The 24,661-nt window shown below is 35.0% G+C and overlaps 1 protein-coding gene across 6 annotated transcripts in view; it reads right to left on the reverse strand.

Annotated features, from left to right (window-relative positions):
• The window catches only part of ralbp1 (ralA binding protein 1), a 35,453-nt gene that overhangs the window by 10,239 nt on the left and 553 nt on the right, over nt 1-24,661 (reverse strand). For 2 of the 6 annotated variants that reach the window (XR_015477644.1, NM_207080.1), the window contains 5 exon segments: nt 18,943-19,277; nt 11,044-11,478; nt 10,613-10,962; nt 5,764-5,925; nt 313-444 (listed from right to left, as the gene is read on the reverse strand). Coding sequence is in view for 3 of the 6 variants with exons in the window: in NM_207080.1 (NP_996963.1) it covers nt 313-444; nt 5,764-5,925; nt 10,613-10,962; nt 11,044-11,478; nt 18,943-19,189 (1,326 nt within the window). In the remaining 3 variants the exon portion in view is untranslated. 6 annotated transcript variants of the gene reach the window in all.

Here is a 24,661-nt window from a genome sequence, read left to right on the forward strand (position 1 = left end):
GACATTTAAAGACTTAACTTAATCAGGTTAATTAGGCAAGTCTTTCTAAAACAATGGTTTGCTCTGTAGACAATCAAAATATATATTGTTTAAGAGGACTAATAATATAGACCTTAAAAATAATTTTAAAAAATTAAAAACTGCTTTTATTCTAGCCAAAATAAAACAAATAAGCCTTTCTCCAGAAGAAAAAAATATGTTAGGAAATACTGTGAAAAATTCCTTGCTCTGTTAAACATCATTTGGAAAATATATTTAAAAAAGAAAAAAAAAAATTTCACTGGAGGGCTAATATTTTAGACTTCTTCTTGCCTGTCTCTTGGCCTCTCGAAGTTTGCGCTTGAGCGCAGTGACAATCCGCTGAACCTCCCAGAGTCTCTCCTCTTTGGACAAATCCTTCACACCGGCCTGCAGGTCTCTGTGCAGACGATTCAAGAGGAACTCCTGCAGAAAGACATGATAAACATCCATAAAAACACATAAAATCAATGGCGATGCACTAAAATAAATGTTTATATATTATACTAAATCCAGAAGAACATCTCAAGTGTTTTAAATGCAACGTGTGGTCATACCAAATGTAGATTTCATTTATTCATCCTTATTTACCAGGGGTCACCACAGCGAAATGAACCGGCTATTATTCCGGCATGTGTTATGCAGTGGATGACCTTCCTGCTGAAACCCAGTACTGGGAAACACCCATACACTCTCACATTCTCACACACTATGGCCAATTTAGCTTATTCAATGATGAAGCATCGAGCGTAAGTGATTTACAAGTCAATGCAAAGATGCAAATAGACATCCTGCGTCGTGATTTGTGCGAACGAGGAGGCACGAATGACGCGAGTTGTGCGAGTTGAGTATTTTGCACGTTTGACGCGAATCACTCGAGTTGGAAAATCCGAACTTCAGTGGACATTCATGGCACACTAACCAATCATAAGCTTCCTCTTGTATAGGGGAGTGATTATGATGTAGTGCCTGTTGTTGGTTTCCCTAAGGGGAAATCCACCTGTTGACACCGGACAACAGCTCATCAAACTGGGGTCAGCTCAGTCTGAAGCACCGCTGCTTCCAAATCAATCAAAGCCTCCATCATCCACGTATAGTTTCTGGAGGAGTTGATGAACTCACAGAGCTGGTGCACCTCTGAAAAGATCTAGTGGACTCGGTGCTGAAAGAATTTACACAGTTTTTCAGCCTTCCTAAAGCACATAAAGCACAGCTACTCTCTCAATAAAATCCATGTTACCAGGCAGACAAAAGCCCTGCCTATGACGCGAATCCGTGTCTATTTTGAAGTGAATTTCATGCATGAATGAAGCGAGTTAACTTAAAATCTTCACGCGTCTATTTACTATTTGCGCATGCATTAAAGATGTTCTGTTCTGTTTCTTCTTGCCATTCCAGTCAGACTGGATGATTAGGCCTGTGAAGATATCTATTTTTCGTTGTACGATATATTGCAACAAAATATATTGCGATAAGTGAAGTTTATGTATAAACAAACTTCGAGAGGATCACGTGCTTATGATTGCTAGCAGCTGACCCGCATTATCTAATTCACTATGATCCAATCAGATGACTCCTAAACTACTATAAATACCCTGGGGTTTATTCCATTGCTATCTTCGTTTTGAAGAGTCCCCCCTTCCTCCCCTACTCCTCCTTCTTAGACGGGTGACACGGTGGCCCAGTGCCTAGCACTGTCGCCTCACAGCAAGGATGTCTCTGGTTCCTGGCTTTACCAAAACTAGCAGACATTTCTGTGTGGAGTTTGCACTTCTCCCCGTGCTCACGTGGGTTTCCCCCGGGTTCCCCGGTTTCCTCCCACCGCCTAAAAACATGCAATTAAGTCAATTGAACAATCCAAATTGTCAACATAGACACGCTTTTAGTTAGTAATTAATTTCAAGAGCATTCACTTGCTACAGCAGGGGAGTTCTCGAGATCTACCTGAGCTCAAACTCCCCTCCGGCCTTGCAACGGGAGGGAGCCCTGGGCTTGAGGATCTCATGAGCTCAGGGCTCTCTCCCGGGACAGCATGCCAAACAAGCTTTTATAATTAATCATCAGCTAAGTGTGAACTCTTGAAACAATGTTATTGTTATTTTAAGAGCCTTTTATACCATATTTATTTACTATATAATGCCAGAATGACACTGTAATGTCTTCACAATGCAAGTACACTCTTCCAAAGAACACATAATAGTTTATTTTTAAGAATATTTCATTTAATTATAGATAACTTAATAATATATAGAGTTGAAGTCAGAATTATTAGCCCCCCTGTTTATTTTTTTGCCCAATTTCTGTTTAAAGGAGAGAAGATTTTGTTTCAACATTTCTAAACCAATGTCAGGATAATAATCAATTTAAAAACTTTTATAAATATATATTATTAAAGGAATATAACAATAAAGTTGGTTGAAAAAGGATAAAATGAGAAAGGTATGATGAAAATGTAATTAATATCTATTTGCAGTACTATTTTTTTTTTGGGGGGGGGGGGGGGGGGGTCTATGTTACAAAATGTAAGTGTACAAATGGAGTCAAATGTCAAAGATGACAAAAGGATAAAATATGTGCCATGTAAAAAGAAGAGATATGTAAAAGAAGATTTAGAAAAAGAAGTAATAAATGATGATGTATGTGGTAATGTGGTGGGAAAATAATAAATGTGTGCTTCATCCGTCTCCATTTTCAAACATGTAGAAATGTATTTTTGTTAATGATATTTTTGTTCGAAAATAAATCCAATAAAATCAAACATAATAGTTTTAATACCTGATTTATTTTATCTTTGCCATGATGACAGTAAATAATATTTTATTAGATATTTTTCAAGACACTTCTATACAGCTTAAAGTGACATTTAAAGGCTTAACTAGGATAATTGGGTTAACTAGGCAGGTTAGGGTAATTAGGCAAGTTATTGTATAACGATGGTTTGTTCTGTAGATTACTGAAAAAAATATAAAGGTTAAAGGGGTTAATAATTTTGTCCTTAAAATGGTTTTTAAAAAATTAAAAACTGCTTTTATTCTAGCCGAAATAAAACAAATAAGACTTTCTCCAGAAGAAAAAATATCAGACATACTGTGAAAATTTCCTGGCTCTGCTAAACATCATTTGATAATTATTTAAAAAAAGAAAAAAAAAATCTGTTGTGCAGACAATAATCTCACTGTAGATATAACAATTACTGACAAAATAATGTTTGGAAATGTAAATTGATCATTTAAACTGAAATAACCAACTTCAGACCTTCTTTTGGGGGAAAATACTAGTGGCCAAAGACTTTTGCACAGTACTGTATATTGTTATATGTATCAGAGAAGAGCTGCTGTACTTTTAACCAAAATTGTTTTTGTTTGATTTTGATCCTCTTAAAAAAACGTTTTGACAGCAACTGTTGATTCCCACACTGTAGCGTCACATCAGTGCTGTTTTCCCTCTTCCACAGCTGTTTTTGTTTCCAGCCTCTCTCCACAGTTTGGATCCATCTCCTGTTTTGCATGCATTTCCTTGTTATAAGGTCAAATTTGCGTTTGACACATTAAAACGGCCTTATGTAAAGCCTAAAACAAAACTTCTTTCATTATACAGGTTCCACTTATGGGTAGGAAAAAAGAGAGAGATCTGAATATATTTAAAGACTATAATAATGAAAGCACATGGTAAATTATTTATACATAATACATAACAAGTTATATTATGATGTATAAATAATGCGTAATGTAAATGTATGTTTTTTATTATTAAAATAAATAAATAGTTTAGATCCACAAAGTGTAATGACTTTCTTTTTTAAATGTATTTTTTAAATATATAAATAATATGCTTTTCATATCGCTGCTTCACTTTAAATTTATATGTTCAGTCTTTATTTTTATAATAATGTTGCTTACAGTGAATGTCACTATTATTTCTATTTGTTATTCTGAAAACTGCTAAACTGAAAAGATTTGCTGTGTAGTAAAGGGAGATAAAATAAAATTTTACAGTGTTAAAAGCCACCATAAAATGGGAGTTATGACTGTTCTTTTTTTCCTCTATTGTGACATACATCTACTTAAAACACTCCTGAAATAAGGAATAAAAAATGTAGGGTAGTGGGTGATTTCGTTTTGGGAAGTGATTGAGTTGTTGGAAGACGGGCATTGCTAAAAAATGAAGAATGATTGACAAATGGATGAAGGCAGAGCAAAAATGAGACACGCCCTGATAAGCCCTGCCCCTAAATGACTTACAGTCCTGCCATAAATGACTGATAGTCCCACCCCTAAAGGACTGATAGCCATGCCCCCTAAACAACTGATAGTCCAGCTCTAAGTGACTGGTAGCCTCGCCCTAAATGACTGATTGTCCCACCCCTAAAGGATTGATAGCCCACCCTAAAGGACTGATTGCCATGCCCTAAAGGACTGATAGTCCTATGACTGGTAGCCGCGCCCTAAAGGACTGACAGCTCGCCCTAAAGGACTGATAGTCCCACAATAAAGGACTGATCGCCCCCACTAAAGAATTGATAAATCTCGCCTTAAAGGACTGATAGCCCTGCCCTTAATGACTGACAGTCCCGTCCTAAATGACTGATAGCCCCACAGTAAAGTACTGATAGCCACGTCCTAAATGAATGATAATCCCACCCTAAATGACTGATAGTCCTGCCCTAGATAACTGATAGCCACGGCCTAAATGACTGATAGTCCTCTTGTAAAGGACTGATAGTCCTGCCCTAAATAACTGATAGTCACACCCTAAAGGACTGATAGCCACGCCCTAAATGACTGATAGCCCTCCTGTAAAAGGACTGATACCCCCACCCTAAATGACTGATAGTCCTCCCCTAAAGATTGATAGTCCCGCCCTAAAGACTTGATAATCATGCCCTAAATGACTGATAGTCCAACCCTAAATGACTGATATTCCCACCCTAAATGACTGATAGTAGTTCCCTAAAGAACTGATAGCCCCACCCTAAAGACTGATAGTCCTGCCCTAAATAACTGATAGCCATGCCCTAAAGAACTGATAGCCATGTCCTAATTGACTGATAGTCCTCCCCGAAAGGACTGATAGCCCCACCCTGCATGACTGATAGCCCTCCCCAAAGACTGATAATCCCGGCCTAAAGAATTGATAATCATGCCCTAAATGACTGATAGTCCCACCCTAAATGACTGATAGTCGTCCCCTAAAGGATTGATAGCCACAACCTAAAAGACTGATAGTCCTCTTCTAAAGGACTGATAATACCGCCTTAAAGGATTGATAATCACGCCCTAAATGACTTATAGTCCCGCCCTAAAGGACTGATAGCCACAACCTAAAAGACTGATAGTCCTCCTCTAAAGGACTGACAATACCGCCCTAAAGAATTGATAATCACGCCCTAAATGACTGATAGCCCCACCCAAGAGGCATTCCATGTGACCAGAAAAAAGTGGTTTCAAAAGGGGAGATGGTTATGATATTTGATTAAATATTCTGAGGGCAAATTTTCACAAAATAACTAAATAGTTAAAGTGCACAGATACTTTGTTTATAACAAGCACTACCACATACATATAAAATAAGAAGAGTACATTTTGATTGTATTGGGACTTTGGCATTATTTTACAGCATGCTTTATATTACTTCTAGATAAAATTATAAAACACAACTCTAACATAATTGCAACTTGTTTTCTTTTACTCTTAACAATGCTTCTTTCAGTCTTCAATGTGGTATTTAAATATAAATCAGTCTGACCTGTCTGCGGATCTCCTCTTTAATGCTCTCCTGAGTATCCGGCAGGGTGGGCATGGTGGCCATATTGGACCAGCGAAGAGGATGAACGACCGGCTTCAGAAACACATCACCAAACATCTCCCGGACGTGAGTGAAAAACACATACAGCACACGATTACTGATCTACAGACAGGAAGAGACGGAGAGTAAAGGGATGATTTCGAGTCATAAAGGAATATTCAGCCATGTTGAACCTTAAAAAGCACAGAACCATTGTTTAATTAAGATAAATGAATGGTGTTATTGTCCAATCATGCCTACTTAAGTTCTCCACTAGGGCTACACAATATATCACAAAAGTTTTGTTATCGCGATAAAAGAATATGCAATATATGTATCATACCATGTGATAAATAATGTTTTATTTTATGTGCTGATTGTTTATCTAAATTTGACCAATCAGATGGGGGCATTACTATCTTTATCTCCACCTCCCCAGTAGCTGATGTTTTGTTATTGGCTGGAGAGACCCAAAGGTTAACCTAAAGTCCGCCCTACATGATGTTTATTTTATGTATTAGTTGTTTATCTAAATTTGATCAATCAAATAAGGGCATTAATATCTTAATCCCCGCCTCCCAAGTAGCTGATGTTCTGCTATTGGCTGGAGCGACCCAAAGGTGAGCCTAAAGTCCCACCCTAAACAATGTTTATTTTATATATTAGTTGTTTATCTAAATTTGACTAATCAGATGGGGGTATTACTATATTAATCTCTGCCTCCCCAGTAGCAGATGTTTTGTTATTGGCTGGAGCGACCCAAAGGTTAACCTAAAGTTCCGCCCTATATGATGTTTATTTTATGTATTACTTGTTTATCTAAATTTGACCAATCAGATGGGGGCATTACTATCTTTATCCCCGCCTCCCCAGTAGCTGATGTTCTGCTATTAGCTGGAGCGACTCAAAGGTGAACCTTAAGTCCCGTCCTAAATAATGTTAATTTTATAAATCAGTTGTTTATCTAAATTTGACCAATCAGATGGGGCATTACTATCTTAATCACCGCCTCCCAAGTAGCTGATGTTCTGCTATTGGCTGGAGCGACCCAAAGGTGAACCTAAAGTCCCACCCTAAACAATGTTTATTTTATATATTAGTTGTTTATCTAAATTTGACTAATCAGATGGGGGTATTACTATATTAATCCCCGCCTCCCCAGTAGCTGATGTTCTGCTATTGGCTAAAGCGACCCAAGGGTGAACCTAAAGTTCCGCCCTATATGATGTTTATTTTATGTATTATTTGTTTATCTAAATTTGACCAATCAGATGGGGGCATTACTATCTTTATCCCCGCCTCCCCAGTAGCTGATGTTCTGCTATTGGCTGGAGCGACTCAATGGTTAACCTAAAGTCCCGTCCTAAATAATGTTTATTTTATAAATCAGTTGTTTATCTAAATTTGACCAATCAGATGGGGGCATTACTATCTTAATCCCCACCTCCCCAGTAGCTGATGTTCTGCTATTGGCTGGAGCGACCAAAAGGTGGACCTAAAGTCCCGCCCTAAACAATGTTTATTTTATATATTAGTTGTTTATCTAAATTTGACTAATCAGATGGGGGCATTACTATCTTTATCCCCGCCTCCCCAGTAGCTGATGTTCTGCTATTGGCTAAAGCGACCCAAAGGTGAACCTAAAGTTCCGCCCTATATGATGTTTATTTTATGTATTACTTGTTTATCTAAATTTGACCAATCAGATGGGGGCATTACTATCTTTATCCCCGCCTCCCCAGTAGCTGATGTTCTGCTATTGGCTGGAGAGACCAAAAGGTTAACCCAGAGCTGAAAATAAACCCTAATGGGCAGAGTTGAGATGAGAGAGGAAAATGACAACAACCAATCAGAGAATATCTGTTGAGGTTTTCACTCATTCATAGTGTTTTAGAGACTAAATGTTTGCAGCTTGACACAGATTTGTAGTCTGAATTAGAACTAAAAACAGAGATTTTACCAGTGTATTTTAATATCATTAAATAAATAAAATTATTTTAAAACATTGCTGATAAAAAAGCATTTGTCTAGAGAAATGTTTATATCACATAAATATTATCGCAATGCTCAACAACAATATTGCATATTTTTCAAGTATCATGCAGCCCTTTTCTCCACATTATTTGCAGTCCAACTCGCTCCAAAAAAACTGACCCCAAACAAAGCACTCATTATCATCAGTATGAGGGCGCCTCCATCCTCCATGTGTCCTGAGAGACTGTAAAGTAGGACAACCTTCAGTCTAAGCAGAAACACATCCTGCTACTCCATTAACATTTCACTATGCCATACTTCACCTTACAGTGTACTACACTTCATTTTCACCACACCCTGATGTAGCGTGTTGCATATTTACAAAATATTCAATATGGAGGGAGAAAATAATGTGAAAGTGAAAAATGATGATGTTAAATTTATATAAAACTGTGCGTAAACTATATATATTTGCTCAGCTAATAGTAATTTGTTTTAATGTGAGATGTGAAATGTGTGCAACAAACGTTTGTTTTGCTTTTTTAAAATAAAAAACCTTGCTAAAAATGCTTAAAAAATTTATTTAAAATTAATTTAAAATACAAACTTAATGTAATATAATTAGACTTGAATTTTATTAAACACACCATCTTTTATTTTAATTTTTTTTTTACATTTTTTAAAATACATTTTAAATGAAATTCCAATAATTACACAGCATGGTGTAAAGAGGGACATTTTAGTGTGTAAAGCAAGAAACAGAAACATGTTTCCTTTTTTTTTTATTAAAAGTGATAACAATAGTAAAAACTAGTCTTGCTAACTTTTGGAAAACACACACAAAAAAAAAGCTATAAAATTAAGAATTTATTAATAAAAATGTATAAAATTAATCTGATTTTATCTAAAAAAATCCCCTTCTATTAACTTAAACAATATTTTGATATAAATATTCCATGCCATTTTTTATATATTTCAGTTAATTATAAATACTATTTTTCAATAAAATATTTTATAAATATTTTTTTTTTAATTGTAAATTTATCTAAAAAACATTTTTTTGATTATATCTATTTTACATTCTCTTTTATTTCTATTTCATATATTCCGTGTCTAAAATAATTGAATTGCACATTTCTTCATATTAAGTACTTTTTTTTGTCTATTTTGTTTTGCCTAATTTATAAAGCATTCTATTCTATTCTACCCTGTCATATTCTAATCTACCCTATTCTATTCTATTCTATTCTATTCTATTCTATTCTATTCTACCCTGTCATATTCTATTCTATTCTATTCTATTCTATTCTATTCTACCCTATTCTATTCTATTCTATTCTATTCTATTCTATTCTACCCTGTCATATTCTATTCTATTCTATTCTATTCTATTCTATTCTACCCTATTCTATTCTATTCTATTCTATTCTATTCTATTCTATTCTACCCTGTCATATTCTATTCTATTCTATTCTATTCTATTCTATTCTACCCTATTCTATTCTATTCTATTCTTTTCTATTCTATTCTATTCTATTCTATTCTATTCTATTCTATTCTATTCTATTCTATTCTATTCTGTTCTATTCTGTTCTATTCTGTTTTGTCCTGTTCTATTATTAAATTATGCCCTGTCCTATTCAATTCTAATATTCTGTTATGTTCTTTTCTGTCCTATTCTATTCTATTCTATTCTATTCTATTCTATTCTATTCTATTCTATTCTATTCTATTCTATTCTATTCTATTCTATTCTATTCTATTCTATCCTGTTCTATCCTGTTCTGTCCTATTATAAATCTATACTATTCTACTCTTTCCTGTCATATTCAGTCTACCTATTCCATTTTATTATATTCCATTCAATTCTATTCTTTCCTGTCCTATTATTTTTTGTTCAATTATGTCCTAATCCATTATATTCTATTCTGTTATATTATTTTCTGATCGATTCTACTCTGTCCTGTCCTATTATATTCCTTTCTGTCCTATTATATTTTATTATATTACCCAGTTCTGTCATATTGTAATCTGTCCCGTCATATTCCATTCTGTTCTATCCTGTTCTGTTTTGTCCCGTCCTCTTCTATTCTGTTCTATTCTAATCTATCCTATTCTTTTCTGTCCTGTTCCGTACTATTCTAATCTATTCTATCCTGTTCAATTTTGTCCTTTCCTCCTCTATTCTGTTCTATTTTGTCTTGTCCTCTTCTATTATATTCTACTCTGTACTATTCTGTTTGATTCTGTCCTGTCCTATTCTATTAATGTTTGTCCTATTATATTCTACTCTGTCCTGTCCTATCCTATTCTAATCTCTTCTATCCTGTTCTATTTTGTACTGTCCAGTCCCCTTCTATGCTGTTCTATTCTATTCTATTCTATTCTATTCTATTCTATTCTATTCTATTCTATTCTATTCTATTCTATTTGATTCTATTCTTTCCTATTCTTTTTATTTTTGCCCTGTTCTATTCTATTCTATTCTATTCTATTCTATTCTATTCTATTCTATTCTATTCTATTTTATTCTGTTGTACCGTCATATTCTATTCTATTCTATTCTATTCTATTCTATTCTATTCTATTCTATTCTATTCTATTCTGTTCTATTCTATTCTATTCTGTTCTGTTCTGTTCTGTTCTGTTCTATTCTATTCTATTCTATTCTATTCTATTCTATTCTGTTATATTGATAATAATTGTTTACAAACTTAAATACAAATCCTTTACTTTAAATAAATTAATTAATTTGTTTCCTTATAAAAACATATTTAACTGAAAATACTGTAGAAGACCTCAACCCAAAACCAGAGGTCCAAGAGGACGGGCTCACCTGTATGGTGGGATTGAGCACAATGGAGATGTTCTGAATGTTCATCTTTGTGTCGGCCTCGCGGGCGATGACGTGGTCCATGTGTGTGATCAGCCAGGCCAGGAGGAGTCTGCTGCCCGCCGGCACCTCCGTCAGGAGCCGCTGGAACTCCTGCAGCTTCTCGGCCTCGCTGGGTCTCCCGCAGGCCTCCTCAAAACGCAGAGACAGCTCCTTCCCCAGCAGATTATCAGGTAACTCTCGCAGATACTGTTTCAACAAGCTGGCCACTGTGTGCGGATCATACTCCTCCAGACATGGACACTCCTCACGGTCATACGCCGCTTTCAGCTCATCCACCTTAGACTTCATACCTGTCAGGAGTTGCAAGAATAATTAAACCATTCCATTTAACAAACACAGAATGTCATGAAAACAAATAAACAGACTCATACCGGAGACTCGATAAATGCCTTCACATTTCATGCCGTAGCTCTCGATGTAGTCCACACACTCTCTGAAAATGGCCGGCAGTTGTATCCCATCGTACAGTGCTGTCCTCCTCACCGCTTCCACTAAAGGAGCTCCGAATATCGGCCTGAACGTCACTGTCACCTCTGTGATAACGGGTTCGGGTTCAGTGCTTGGCTTTTTCTTCTTTTTCTTCTCTTTCCACTGTTTGACCACGTCTGCAGCCGTCAGGTCTTTAGACTTCTTGTCTTTGGCCTTCTCCTCTTTAGGGCCCTTCTCCTTCACCTTGAAGTCCTTTTCTTTCTTCTTGGAGAAACTGGGCTTCTTGAAGACGTGGATGCCCTTGGAGCGCTTCATTTTAGACGGGCTCTCCGCATCGTCGGCTGAACTGTCCTCCTGAAAAGCGGCGTATCCCTCAGCTAAAAAAAAAAAAACAGATGAAGAGATTCAATTAGATGAGGAAAAAAACAAAGGATGAGACTAGTAGAGACAAACAGTGAATAAGAGAGTAGAAGAGAAGAGACTAGGAGACAAAAAGTGAAGAGATGGAGACAAGAAAAAAAAGTAACAAAAAAAGAAGAGACCAAATGAGACGAAGTTAATAAGACAAAAAGAGAAGAGATGAAAAGAGACAAAAGTGAAGAAGAGACTAAGAGAGAAGAGAGACGAGAAGAGATGGAGCCCAAAAGAGATTAAAAGAAAAGAGACAAAAAAAGAGATGAGACAATGTGAATAGACAAAAAAATTAGATGAGACAAAACGAAATCTGAATAAGAGACAAAGAGACCAAATGGAGACAAAAACAGATGAAAAGAAACAAAAAGAGAAGAGACAAGACAAGATGAGACAAAAAGTGAATAAGAGACAAGAAGAGATGAGATAAAGAGATAAGAAGAGATGAGAAGAGACAACGTTCATAAGAGACAAAAAGAGAAGAGACAAAGTCAAGAGATGAAAAAAAACAAAGACAAGACAAAAAGTGAATTAGAGGCAATAAGAGAAAAAAGAGAAAAGAATGAAACGAGATGGAGACAAAAAGAGATAAAATGAAGACAAAAATAAAAAGGAGACAACAAGAAAAGAGACGAAAAGTGAAGAAGAGACAAGAAGAGGCCAAAGATGACAAAAGACAAAAGGATAAGAGAACAGAGGAGAAGAGAGATAAAAGTGGAGATGGAGATGAAAAAAAAAGAGATGAAAGAGACAAAAAGAGAAGAGACAAAAGCGAGAAGCGAAGATTGAGATAAAACAAACAGAAAATAGACTAAAAGAGAAAAGAAAAAAGAAAAGAAGAGAGAAAGATAAGTAAAATTAACTAAAAAGAGAAGAGCCAAGAGTCAAAAAGAAAAGAGATGAAGAGAAGAAACAAGAACACAAGAAAAGAGACAAAAAAGGCAAGAATGAAAAGAGACAATGAACAGACAAAAAACAAAGACAAAAAAAGACGAGACAAAAAAGAGAAGAGACAAAAACAAAGGAGATGAAATAGAAAAGAGGAAACAAGAAGACATGAAAAGAGAAGAGACCAAAAGATAAGATATAAGAGGGTAAAAGTGAAGAAGAGACTAAGAGAGAAGAGAGACGAGAAGAGATGAAGCCCAAAAGAGATTAAAACAAAAGAGACAAAAAGAAAAGAGATGAGACAAAGTGAATAGATAAAAAATGAGATGAGACAAAACTAAATCTGAATAAGAGACTAAAAGAGAAGAGATGCAAATAGATGAGAAGAGATGGAGACCAAAACAGATGAAAAGAAGAGACAAAAAGAGAAGAGACAAGACGAGATGAGACAGAAAGTAAATAAGAGACAATAAGAGATGAGACAAAGAGATAAGAAGAGATGAGAAGAGACAACGTTCATAAGAGACAAAAAGAGTAGAGACAAAGTGAACAGATGGGAAAAAAAAGACAAGACAAAAAGTGAATTAGAGGCAATAAGAGAAAGAGAAAAGAATGAAACGAGATGGAGACAAAAAGAGATAAAATGAAAAGACAAAAATAAAAAGAAGAGACAACTAGAAAAAGAGACGACTAGAAGAAGAGGCCAAAGATGACAAAAGACAAAAGGATAAGAGAATAGAGGAGAAGAGAGATAAAAGTGGAGATGGAGATGAAAAAAGGGATGAAAGAGACAAATAGAGAAGAGACAAAAGCGAGAAGAAGCGAAGTTTGAGATAAAACAAACAGAAAATTGACTAAAAGAGAAAAGAAAACAAGAAGAGAGAAAAATAAGTATAGAAGTAACTAAAAAGAAAAGAGAAGAGCCAAGAGTCAAAAAGAAAAGAGATAAAGAGAAGAAACAAGAACATAAGAAAAGAGACAAAAAGGCAAGAATGAAAAGAGACTAGAAGAAATGAAGAGACAAAAAAGAGAAGAGACAAAAACAAAGGAGATGAAATAGAAAAGAGGAAACAAGTAGACATGAAAAGAGAAGAGACCAAAAGATAAGATATAAGAGGGTAAAAGTGAAGAGAAGAAATCAAAATAGACAAAAAGGAAGGAGAAAAGACCAAAAAAAAGAGAAGAGCCAAATAGAAAACAGAAGAGATGAAAATAGAAATTAAGAGAAGAGTAGAGGGACATTCTGGTTACAATAGTTGAAATTAAAAAGAAAAGAAAAGAAAAGAAAAATCCCACTTCCAAAAAAAGTAAAAAGATGGAGAAAAAAGAGATGAAGGGATGAAGAGACAAAAAGCAAAGAGAGAACAGACAAAAAAAGAGACAAGAAGAGAAGAGACCAAAAATGACAAGAGACAAAAAAGAGAAGGGCAGAAAAGAGAGTAGAGGAAAGAAAAAGTAAAGAGATGGAGAGAAAAAGAGGTGAAAAGGAAATAGACAAAAATAAGACAAATAGTGAATAAGAGGAAAAAAAGTAGAGACCAAAAAAAGAAAAGATATAAATAGAGACAAGAAAAGAAGAGACAAAAAAAGAGACAAAAATAGAGATGAAAAGAGAAAACATGAGAAGATGAAAAGACAGAAGAGAAGACAAGAGCCCAAGAAAAGAAGAGATGAAAAGAGAAGAGAAAACAAAAAAGTGAAGATGAAGAGAAGAGATTAATAGACAAAAATCTAAGAGAGAAAAAAAAATCAAAGAGAAAAGAGCAAAAAAAGAGAAGAACAAAAACAAAAAACAGTAGAAATGAAAAGGGACAATAAGAAGAGTAGAGGCAAATCCTGCTTCCAATACCTTGGGCTAAAAGAAAAGAAAAGAAAAAAAAAAAGACAAATCCCGCTTCCAAAAAATAAGAAATGAAAAAGACAAGTGACAAAAAAAGAGGAGACAAGAGGACACAAGATGAGAACAGACAACAAGAGATAAGAGAAAAAGTAAATAAGAGACAAAAAAGCAAGACAAGAAGAGATGGAGACAAAAAGAGATGAAGAGACAAAAAGAAAAAAGAAAAGGCAAAAAAGAAGATACAAAAAGAAAACAGAAGAGATGAACAGCTGAAAAAAGATGTGACGAAAAATAAGAAGATACAAAAAAAGAGGAGACAGGAAGAGAAGAGATGAAGACAAAAAGAGATGAAGAGACAAAGAGAAAAGAGACAAGAGAAGAGACGAAAAGTGAACAAGAGACAAAAAAAGAAGAGACAAGAAGAAATCAGATGAAAAGAGACAAAGTCAATAAGAGACAAAAAAAGAAGACACGAGATGAGACAAAGGAAAGAAAGAAGAGACAAGAAAGAAAAGACAATGTGAGAAGACACCAGAAATGACAAGAGACAAAGAAGAGAAGAGAATCTAAGAGACAGGATGAAAAGACAAAAAGAGAAGAGATAACAAGAAGAGACCAAAAGTGAATAAGAGACAAAAAGAGAAGTGCTGAGAAGAGACAGAAAACAAGATGATGCCAATAAGAGACAAAAAGAAAAGAAGAGACAAGAAAAGAAAAGATACGTGAAGAGAAGAGAAGAGACAAGAAGAGAAGAGCCGTGAAGAGAAGAGACAAGACGTAAAAAGACGAGATGTGAAGAGACAAAAAGTGAAGAGTTGGACAAGAGGTAAAAAGACTATAGACAAAAGGAAGAAATAAGAGACAAAAAGAAAAGAAAGGAAAAAAAGAAGAAAAGACAAAAGAAAAGAAAAAAAGAGAAAAAAAAAGAAGAGCCAAATCCCGCTTCCAATACCTGCTGCTCAAAAGAAAACGTCCTACCAAACAACTGAGCACATGTCTGCCTCTCTCAAGGTTAGTGAGACTGAAACCAGCAGAACGAAACGAGAGCAAGACACAGAAAAACTGCTGTAAAGAGGTCAGCCTACAATTTAGAAATGTCCCCCTGTGCCGGCTCTTTTTTTAGTCACCCGTTTCCTCAATCCTGACTCCAGCAGTGCTCAGGCAGTCTCTAGCAGGCTTCTGACCCCATCAGTCAGTACAGCTCCTCAGTCACTATAACACACACCTACAGGAGTGGACAGGGTGTGTCCCCAAACGCTCCATCACTTCCTGCTGCTGTGCTATAGGCTGCTGCGGGACGGCTAAATATAGAGGCAGGGAAATCAACAATTCACTCTGAAGCTGCACTGAAACTGGAACATTTGCAAATTAAGCGTAGACGCCTGTGCTATTAAACTATGTACAGTTGAAGTCAGAATTATTAACCCTCTTGAATTATTAGCCCTTCTGAATATTTTTTGTTTAACAGAAAGATTTCTTTCAACACATTTCTAAACATAATAGATTTAATTATTCATTTCTAATAACTGATTTAATTTATCTTTGCCATGATGACAGTAAATAATATTCGACTAGATATTCCTCAAGACACTAGTATTCAGCTTAAAGTGACATTTAGATCCAATGCCATTTCTATTTTTGTACACCTTTCCTTTCCCCTTGGCCCTTAAAACAGAGTATGAAGGGTAAGGGCTACAAAATTTACCCCCAAGAATTGGGACAGCACTACAGCACCTGCACACGTCATCATATGTCATTGTAGGCTCTTGCTTTATATGAGATCAGGCGATGGCGACTGCTGTAGTTATTACAGCTGTGTTATTTTTTGGTATTTATCTTCAGGAAATCACTGAAGGCATATATAATGTTATCATAACGCTATAATGTGGCAATAAGCTCTAAACTGTACTGTGTATTACACAGTGGCCATATTCATCCATGTAAACACACAAAAACATTAACATTATAGCAGACACTGTAAAAAGCTCAATACCAGCCACTAGACTTTTCTGACAGGGTATTCGAGTGTAATGTAATGTAATGTAATGTAATGTAATGTGTGTATTTATATAGCGCATTTATTGTGTATGGCCATACACCAAAGCGCTTCACAATCATGAGGGGGGTCTCTCCACACCACCACCCGTGTGCAGCATCCAATTTGGATGATGCGACGGCTGCCACAGGATAACGGCGCCAGTGCGCTCACCACACACCAGCTATTGGTGGAGTGAAGTGACAGTGATAGAGCCAATTCGGTGGAAGGGGATGATTGGGAGGCCATGATCGTAAGGGCCGATAGAGGGACTTTGGCCAGGACACCGGGGTTACACCCCTGCTCTTTCACGAGAAGTGCCATGGGATTTTTAATGACCACAGAGAGTCAGGACCTCGGTTTAACGTCTCATCCGAAAGTGTAGTGTCCAGTTCACTTTTACTGGGGCATTAGGACTCACACAGACCACAGGTTAAGCGCCCCCTGCTGGCCTCACCAACACCACTTCCAACAGCAACCTAGTGTTCCCTAGTGGTCTCCCATTCAGGTACTGACCAGGCTCAGCCCTGCTTAGCTTCAGTGAGTAACCGGTCTTGGGCTGCAGGGTGTCATGGCTGAGTGTCATCGAGTGTCAGAATGTTGTGGGACTGCTGTACAGGAGTTATTATTAGGGATTATAGATAGAGAAATTTAGTGTTTTTTATTTTAAGATTTGTTTAAGTATAACGGTAAAACACAAACGCAGTTATGAATGTAATAAATCATGTGCTTGTTTGTTGTAAAACTTCGTAATAATGACAAAAAAAAACTAATTTCTGCATCTCCTGACTTCCAGGTGCAGCTATGAAAAGCCAGTTAGACCCAGTCCCAATTCTCACCCTTAGCCCGTCCCCTTACCCCTACCCTTCGTTTTGCGAGTTCATGTAAAGTGGTAGGGGTGTCCCAATTAAGCTTAAAGCCGTAGAACTAACAATAGGGGCTAGATACCCCTTGAAACAGAGATTTTTTAGGACCACATTCGAAACCAAAGGGTTGGAAATTTACCAGAATACACCAGCCACAACGGCAGCATGTCTGCACACTGAAGTAGAGAGCCACAAATTACTATTCTTTTTGTCATTATTACTATTTTTTATAACAAACAAGCACATGTTTTAACATTTTCATAACCATGTTCGTCTTTTACCGTTGAGATTTAAAAAAAAAAAAAAACTGGTAAATTCTGATATCTAGACTAGTACCAGGTTGGACCCCCTTTTGCCTTCAGAACTGCCTTAATCTTTCTTGGCATAGATTCAATAAGGTACTGGAAATATTCCTCAGAGATTTTGGTCCATATTGACATGATAGCATCACGCAGTTGCTGCAGATTTGTTGGCTGCACATCCATAATTTGAATCTCCCGTTCCACCACATCCCAAAGGTGCTCTGTTGGATTGAGCACTGGTGACTGTGGAGGCCATTTGAGTACAGTGAACTCCTTGTCATGTTCAATAAACCAGTCTGAGATGATTCATACTTTATGACATGGTGCGTTATTCTGCTGGAAGTAGACATCAGAAGATGGGTACACTGTGGTCATAAAGGGATGGACATGGTCAGCAACAATACTCAGGTAGGCTGTGGCGCTGACATGATGTTCAATTGGAACTAATGGACCAAAATTGTGCCAAGAAAATATCCCCCACACCATTACACCACCACTAACAGCCTGAACCATGGATAGAAGGCGGGATGGATTCATGATTTCATGTTGTTGATGCCACATTCTGACCCGACCATCCAAATGTTGCAGCAGAAATCAAGATTCATCAGACGAGGCAACTTTTTTCCAATCTTCTATTGTCCAATTCTGGTCAGCCTGTGCAAATTGTAGCCTCAGTTTCCTGTTCTTAGCTGACAGGAGTGGCACCCGGTGTGGTCTTCTGCTGCTGTAGTCCATCTGCCTCAAGGTTGGATGTGTTGTGTGTTCAGTGATGCTCTTCTGCAGAACTCGGTTGTAACGAGAGGTTATTTGAGTTATTGTTGATTTCTATCAGCTGGAACCAGTCTGGCCATTCTCCTCTGACCTCTACTATCAACAAGGCATTTGTTTCCACAGAACTGCCGCTCACTAGATATTTTCTCTTTTCAGATCATTCTCTGTAAACATTAAAGATGGTTGTGCGTGAAAATCCCAGTAGATCAGCAGTTTCTGACATACTCAGACCAGCCCGTCTGGCACCAACAACCATTTCACGTTCAAAGTTACTTAAATCCCCTTTCTTCCCCATTCTGATGCTCGGTTTGAACTGCAGCACATCGTCTTGTCCATGTCTACATGCATAAATGCATTTAGTTGCTGCCATGTGATTGGCTAATTAGAAATTTGCGTTAAGGAGCAGTTGGACATGTGAATTTAATATAGTAAACCGGTGAGTGTATTTAATTAGTTAGTTATTTAAAGTTATGATATCTAATAACCTTACCTTTTCTGAATTTAATTGTAATGCAATAATGTGCACCTTTTGTAAAACTGCTTTGAAACAATAATTATTATGTAAAGCGCTACACAAACAAACTTGAATTGAAATTAACCGAAATGTGTGCGTTTTCTTTATTTACAACACAAACAATACATCTGATCAAGTCTTTTATTTAGATGAGAGTGCCAACATTGGGCATTGTTGAGTGTAAATAGAGAGCATGTGAGTGTGTTTATCTTACTGCGTTTCTCTTTCTTCTTGAACTTGTTCTTCTTCTTGTTGTGCTCCTTCTCATCATCAGACGCAGCGTCGGGCGGCTCATGGTGGTGTCCGTCATGCGGGGGCGACGGGTCACCTGTACGGTACAGACCGGGGAACTTAGTGGGACTGATCTCTTCGGAGCTCGGGGTACGAGCCACGCCCCCTGGATGCTCCGCCCTCCTCTGCTCCGCAGGGCTGCTACTGGGTGGTAAGAAGCACTCCGTCATCTCTGCACTGCCCTGGTATTGGCTGAACGCAGCACAGTGCCCTGGGATGGACTGTTCACTCTGATGACACGTCACCTTTCCATGTCATCTATAAACAAAATAGAAAAAATATACAGGAAGTGTTCATTTAAACGCATAGTGTAGGGCTGTTTGATTCTGATTCCTACTTCTGGAAATTAATCAATGCATTTTATATATATTTTTCCAACTTTACATATTTAAACAATGCAAGATATAAACAAGCTAAAAGGGAGATTTGTCAAGCACAAAATGTACTGCATGCATAAAACATTTTTTGTTTGTTTACTTATTGCCACATCGGTAACTTATGACTTAATTCATGACGAGCTTAAGATGGAAATATATTCCACAACAAAAACCACAATACCAACTTGCTACAAAGCTAATAAGTTAGTCCATAAATAAGTTAATTAATAAATTAGTTAATAGATAAATAAATCAACAAGCTAATAAAACATAAATTAGTTAATGAAAAAATAAATTGATTAATAAATAAAAATAGATTTTAATAAATAAGGTAATAAAATAAATTAGCCAAAAAATTAATTGGTTAATAATAAATAAATAAATAAATGAGTTGATACTAATAGATAAAAATAATTCAATAAATAAGTTAAATAAGTAAATAGACAAATAAATAAAAAATAGGCTAATAACATAAGTAAGTTATTAGATAAATAAAATAGTTAAAATAATAAATAAAGTAGTTAATAAATAAAATAATTAATTAATTAATAAATAAATTTGTTGATGAGTAAATAAACAATTTTACAAAAAAAAAATGAAATTAATAAGCTAGCAAAAGAAAAAATAAATATATAAATAAATAAATTGGTTGATAAATAAATAAGTTAATAAATAAAATATATTTAAATAAATAAGTTAATTCATATATTAGTAAATAGATAAATTAATTAATAAGCTAAAATATGTCAATATTTAAATAAATTTGTTAAAATATTAAATTTGTTAATATATAAAAATAATAAATAAATTAGGTAATACATAAAATATATTTTTATATATAAGTTGATAAATAAATTGGTTAATAAATAAATTAGTAAATAGATAAATAAGCTAATAAAAAATAAGTACATAAATAAATAAATAAATTAGTTGAAATAATAAATTAGCTATTTAAAAAATAATAAATAAATTAGGTAATGAATAAATTAGTTATTCAATAAAAAAACAAAACATGAAATAAATAAAAGTGAATAAAACCAAGTCAGTAAATAAACAAATTGGTTAATAAGTAAATTAGTAAATAAATAAAAATATTTTAATAAATAAGGTAATAAATAAGTTGGTTAATAAATAAATTAATAAATAAATAATAAGCTTAATAAGCTTAAACAAGCTAATGAAAACACACTAACATATAAATAAATTAGTTAAAATAATTAGTTAATAAATAAAAAAGTAATAAATAAATGAGTTAATAAATAAATAATAAAAATAAATAAGCTAATAAAAATAAGTTATTTTAATATAGTTATTAACATGTCTAAAACACTTGTCAACTGTCAAATAGAAACTAAAAACTGTACACTGAAATAACAGCATTACAGCACTGTATAAGAGTGCACCTTATATGTCAATAAGATGTGTGTGAATGTTTTGTTTTAACAACAGAGAGATTTCAAGATTACAAAAAAAAAAAAAAAAACTACAGAATTTCATTTAAATCAAAAATACCGTAAGATTAAACCCTTTTATATTTTTATATGTATTAAAAGTGGAGCTAAACACTTTTTGTGCACCATGGGCCTGTTTCAGAAAGGAGGTTAAGTGAAAACTCAGAGTATTTTAACCCTGAAATGAGAGAAACTCTGGGTTTTCCGTTTCAAAATGGCAGGTTTGTTAAACTCGAGAAAGCAGGGTAAGTCAAGCCTGTTTCTGAAAGAAAGGTAACTTTAACTCAGAGTCATTTACTGTGGTAACTTACTCTGTGAATCTAACCTGGTCAGAAGCAGGTTTTATTCTCTAAACTCAGAGTTTCTGTCGGTCTCCTCCCCTTTTTTAAAGATGAAGCGGTATTTCTCGCCTTAGCCTTACGTTTCCACCCACCTATTTTAATGCTCATTTTGGATACGTGCATAAAAACGATTGATAGAAACGTCATGATGCACATAACTTTTTAAAATAAGCATAAAAAACGCGCATAACTGAGTAGGTTAAACTTTTATTCGATAGAAAATGTGCGCATTAACTATGATGGAAACACTTTTACTGAACAAATTACAGCATGTACATTAAAAAAAGATCATGATGAAAATGTGTGTAAATGAACAAACCAGCAGGCTGAGCACACTGTAACACGTCTTAAATTATTGTTTTAGTCATTCTAAAATGCCTTAACTGTTTCAGTATTAGTGTATATTATTAATTACCTCCGAGCGTCTGGTGCGTGTCAAGAGTCTCCGCGTCTCATGGCTTCAGACGCCCCCACGTGTTCATTGTGTTTCAGCATTGTCTTCTGACATCGAGGCGCAACATTAATTAGGCTAAATAAAGAATTAATTGACGCAGCTTCTTCTACCACAGTAAATTCTGCTTTTACTGTTGATATTTGGTGCCAGTTTAATCAGGAAGTGACGATTTTTTTTCTCTTTGACTGGTTGGATGGAATTTTATTCGCATCTTTTATGCAATATTCCAGTTTTGCACATACATTTATGTAATATATTTGGATGGAAAATAGCTATTGCCTACATTTTAGTCACACACAGAAGAACTGTACGAGAATGGCTTATCCTTTTTTTTTTTTATAAATAATTTAATTAAATTCACCTTCGACATGCACTTTAACTAGATTAATGGGATTATTATTCTTTCTAAAAATAATTTTTAGTACTGCTTACCTTCTAAATGTTATATTAACCTCTATCACTTGATCAATAAAAAAGGCAGACACACAAGTGCACTGTTAAATCATTTAAAACTAATAAATGTATAAAAAAAAGTTTAGAAAAAAATATATAAACGTCACAAATTACATTACTTATTTTATTATACTTAAATATTTAAATACTTAGAAAGTGAAATTACGCATTAACTTGAGCAGCTGTTTTCCCACGCTAACTGTCTCTTCTTCACTGATGGTTGCTTCTTTTCAAATATATACGCTCATATTTGCTATAACTTTGCATGAGAACATCAAGTTCAGCTGGAGAAAGAAATGGTGATCTCTTTTATAAGATATTGCCATAGTCACTCGTAATGTCTGCGCTCCATTGATAATGCCTTTTTAAAGTCACGGTGTGCGCGCTTAACTCTGAGTTGGTCTACTCGAAGTTGATTGACCCAACTCAGATCAGCTGTTCTGAAACCGAAAACTCTGAGTTTTTAATCTCTCGGTAAATCAACTCAGATTTCAAGTTTAAACTCTGAGTTGTTTGAACCTCCTTACTGAAACAGGCCCCATATCAGCTTCAAAATGTCCAAAGCTGTTTATAAGACTTATGTGTGCATTATAAACCATCACCATTAACTTAAACAAAGGCTAATAATCAGCAATACATGTTCAACCTTATATAGTCTATTATTTGGATATAGCAGCATGCATACAATAAAAGCTGTTAGAAAATATAAAATGGTAAGTAAATCAAGGATATGGTATTAATGAGCTATTGAATTAAAATTAATTCAAATCTGCTTGAGTAAAAGTATCTGATCATTAATGACACGTGACTTCTCAATATTACAATTCAAATAATCAATAATTCAAAGAATTTGTCAAAATATTCATTATTTCTTTTAAACTGAACAGAGGAGTCCCTTTATAGGAATTGATTCAGAACGTTTGGAATCGACTTCCAACTCTCAACTCCTTGGAATCGATTCTTTTTTTAGATGTACTCCCAGCCAGTGGTCGATTTAATGTGCAATTCTTGCATCAGGAAAAAAAGATAACCTTCAAATGAATGATGTGGATGTCTAATGAAACTTGTTCAGTACACTTAAAAATATGTGTGGTTAAATGCTCAAATCTGTTCATATAAGGTCATAACAATAATACTAATGCCCTCTAGCTGCCACACATTCTTTTACATCTCTAAAGCTTTAACAGGAAACAATTTAATGTCAGTAAAATAAAAAGTTTACGGAGCAGCCTGGAACAATTAATTAATTTATTAACACAATAATATGTAGTATGTTTGGATTAATATAACATACTATGCTTTATTTTAATTGTGCATTTCTTGATTATGTAATTATTTGTCTTATAAATTTATTTATTTTTTTAATAATATTTAGACACTTAATTTGACATTTTCTTGCCTTTTTTCCCACACGTACCCTTAATTTATTTTAATCTAATTTAATCATATGCTTGGATTAATATAATTAATACTTTATTTTACATGAAGGTCACTGGTTGGACTCCCGGCTGGTTCAGTTGGCGTTTCTGTGGGAAGTTTGCATGTGCCTTGTGTTGGTATGGGTTTCCTCCGGGTGTTTCCCAGTACTGGGTTGCAGCTGGAAGGGCATCCACTGTGTAAAACAGATGCTGGGTAAGTTGGCGGCTAATTCCGCTGTAGCGAGCCGTGATGAATAAAAAGACTAAGCTGAAGCAAAATGAATGAATAAATAATACTTTATTTTAAAAGTAAATTTCTTGATTTTTAAAGGAATTATTTATATTAATAAAAAAAAAAATTGATTATTCATACAATTTCTTTTCAATTATTTTCAAAATGTCATGCCTCTACACATTTACATTGATTAATTTCAACTAATTTATTCCTACATTTGGATTATTAGTTTATTCTTTAATTTTCTTTTCAGCTTAGTCCCTTTATAAATAAGGGGTCGCCACTGCGGAATGTACCGCCAACTTATCCAGCATACGTTTTACGCAGCAGATACCCTTACAGCCACAACCCAGTACTGGGAAACATCCATACATTCTAGGAAACATCCGTACACTACGGCCAATTTGGTTCATTCTATTCACCTGGACCGCATTTCTTTGGACTGTGGGGGAAACCAGAACACCCGGAGGAAACCCACACGAACATGGGGAAAAAAAAAAATGCTCCCTGACACTGACCCAGCTCGAACCAGCAAGCTTTTGCTGTAAGGCGATTGTGCTACCCATTGCACCACCGTGCTGCCCCACATTTGGATTCATTAACTAATACTAGGTTTAAAGTCAATCTTTTTTTTATTGTTTTTGCAATTATTTATCCCAAATAAAACTGACTTTATTTTGATACTATATTTACAATTATTCATTAAATTTTTTTACATTTGCATGCCTCTTCTCTACATATTTGCATTAATTCCTAGCACAGCCCTGAAAAACCAGATACAATTTTTATCTGGTAACCAGAAATATCAGAACATTTTATTAATGTGATAAGCGAATACAAATATATAAAATTGCAGATGAATAATCATATTTGTACCACAATTACATCAAATAGGGCTACTCTTAGATCAGTT

This window comes from Danio rerio, chromosome 2 (genome assembly GCF_052040795.2).
Source record: "Danio rerio strain M-AB ecotype USA chromosome 2, GRCz13ab, whole genome shotgun sequence".
In the NCBI taxonomy this organism is placed as follows: Eukaryota; Metazoa; Chordata; class Actinopteri; order Cypriniformes; family Danionidae; genus Danio; species Danio rerio.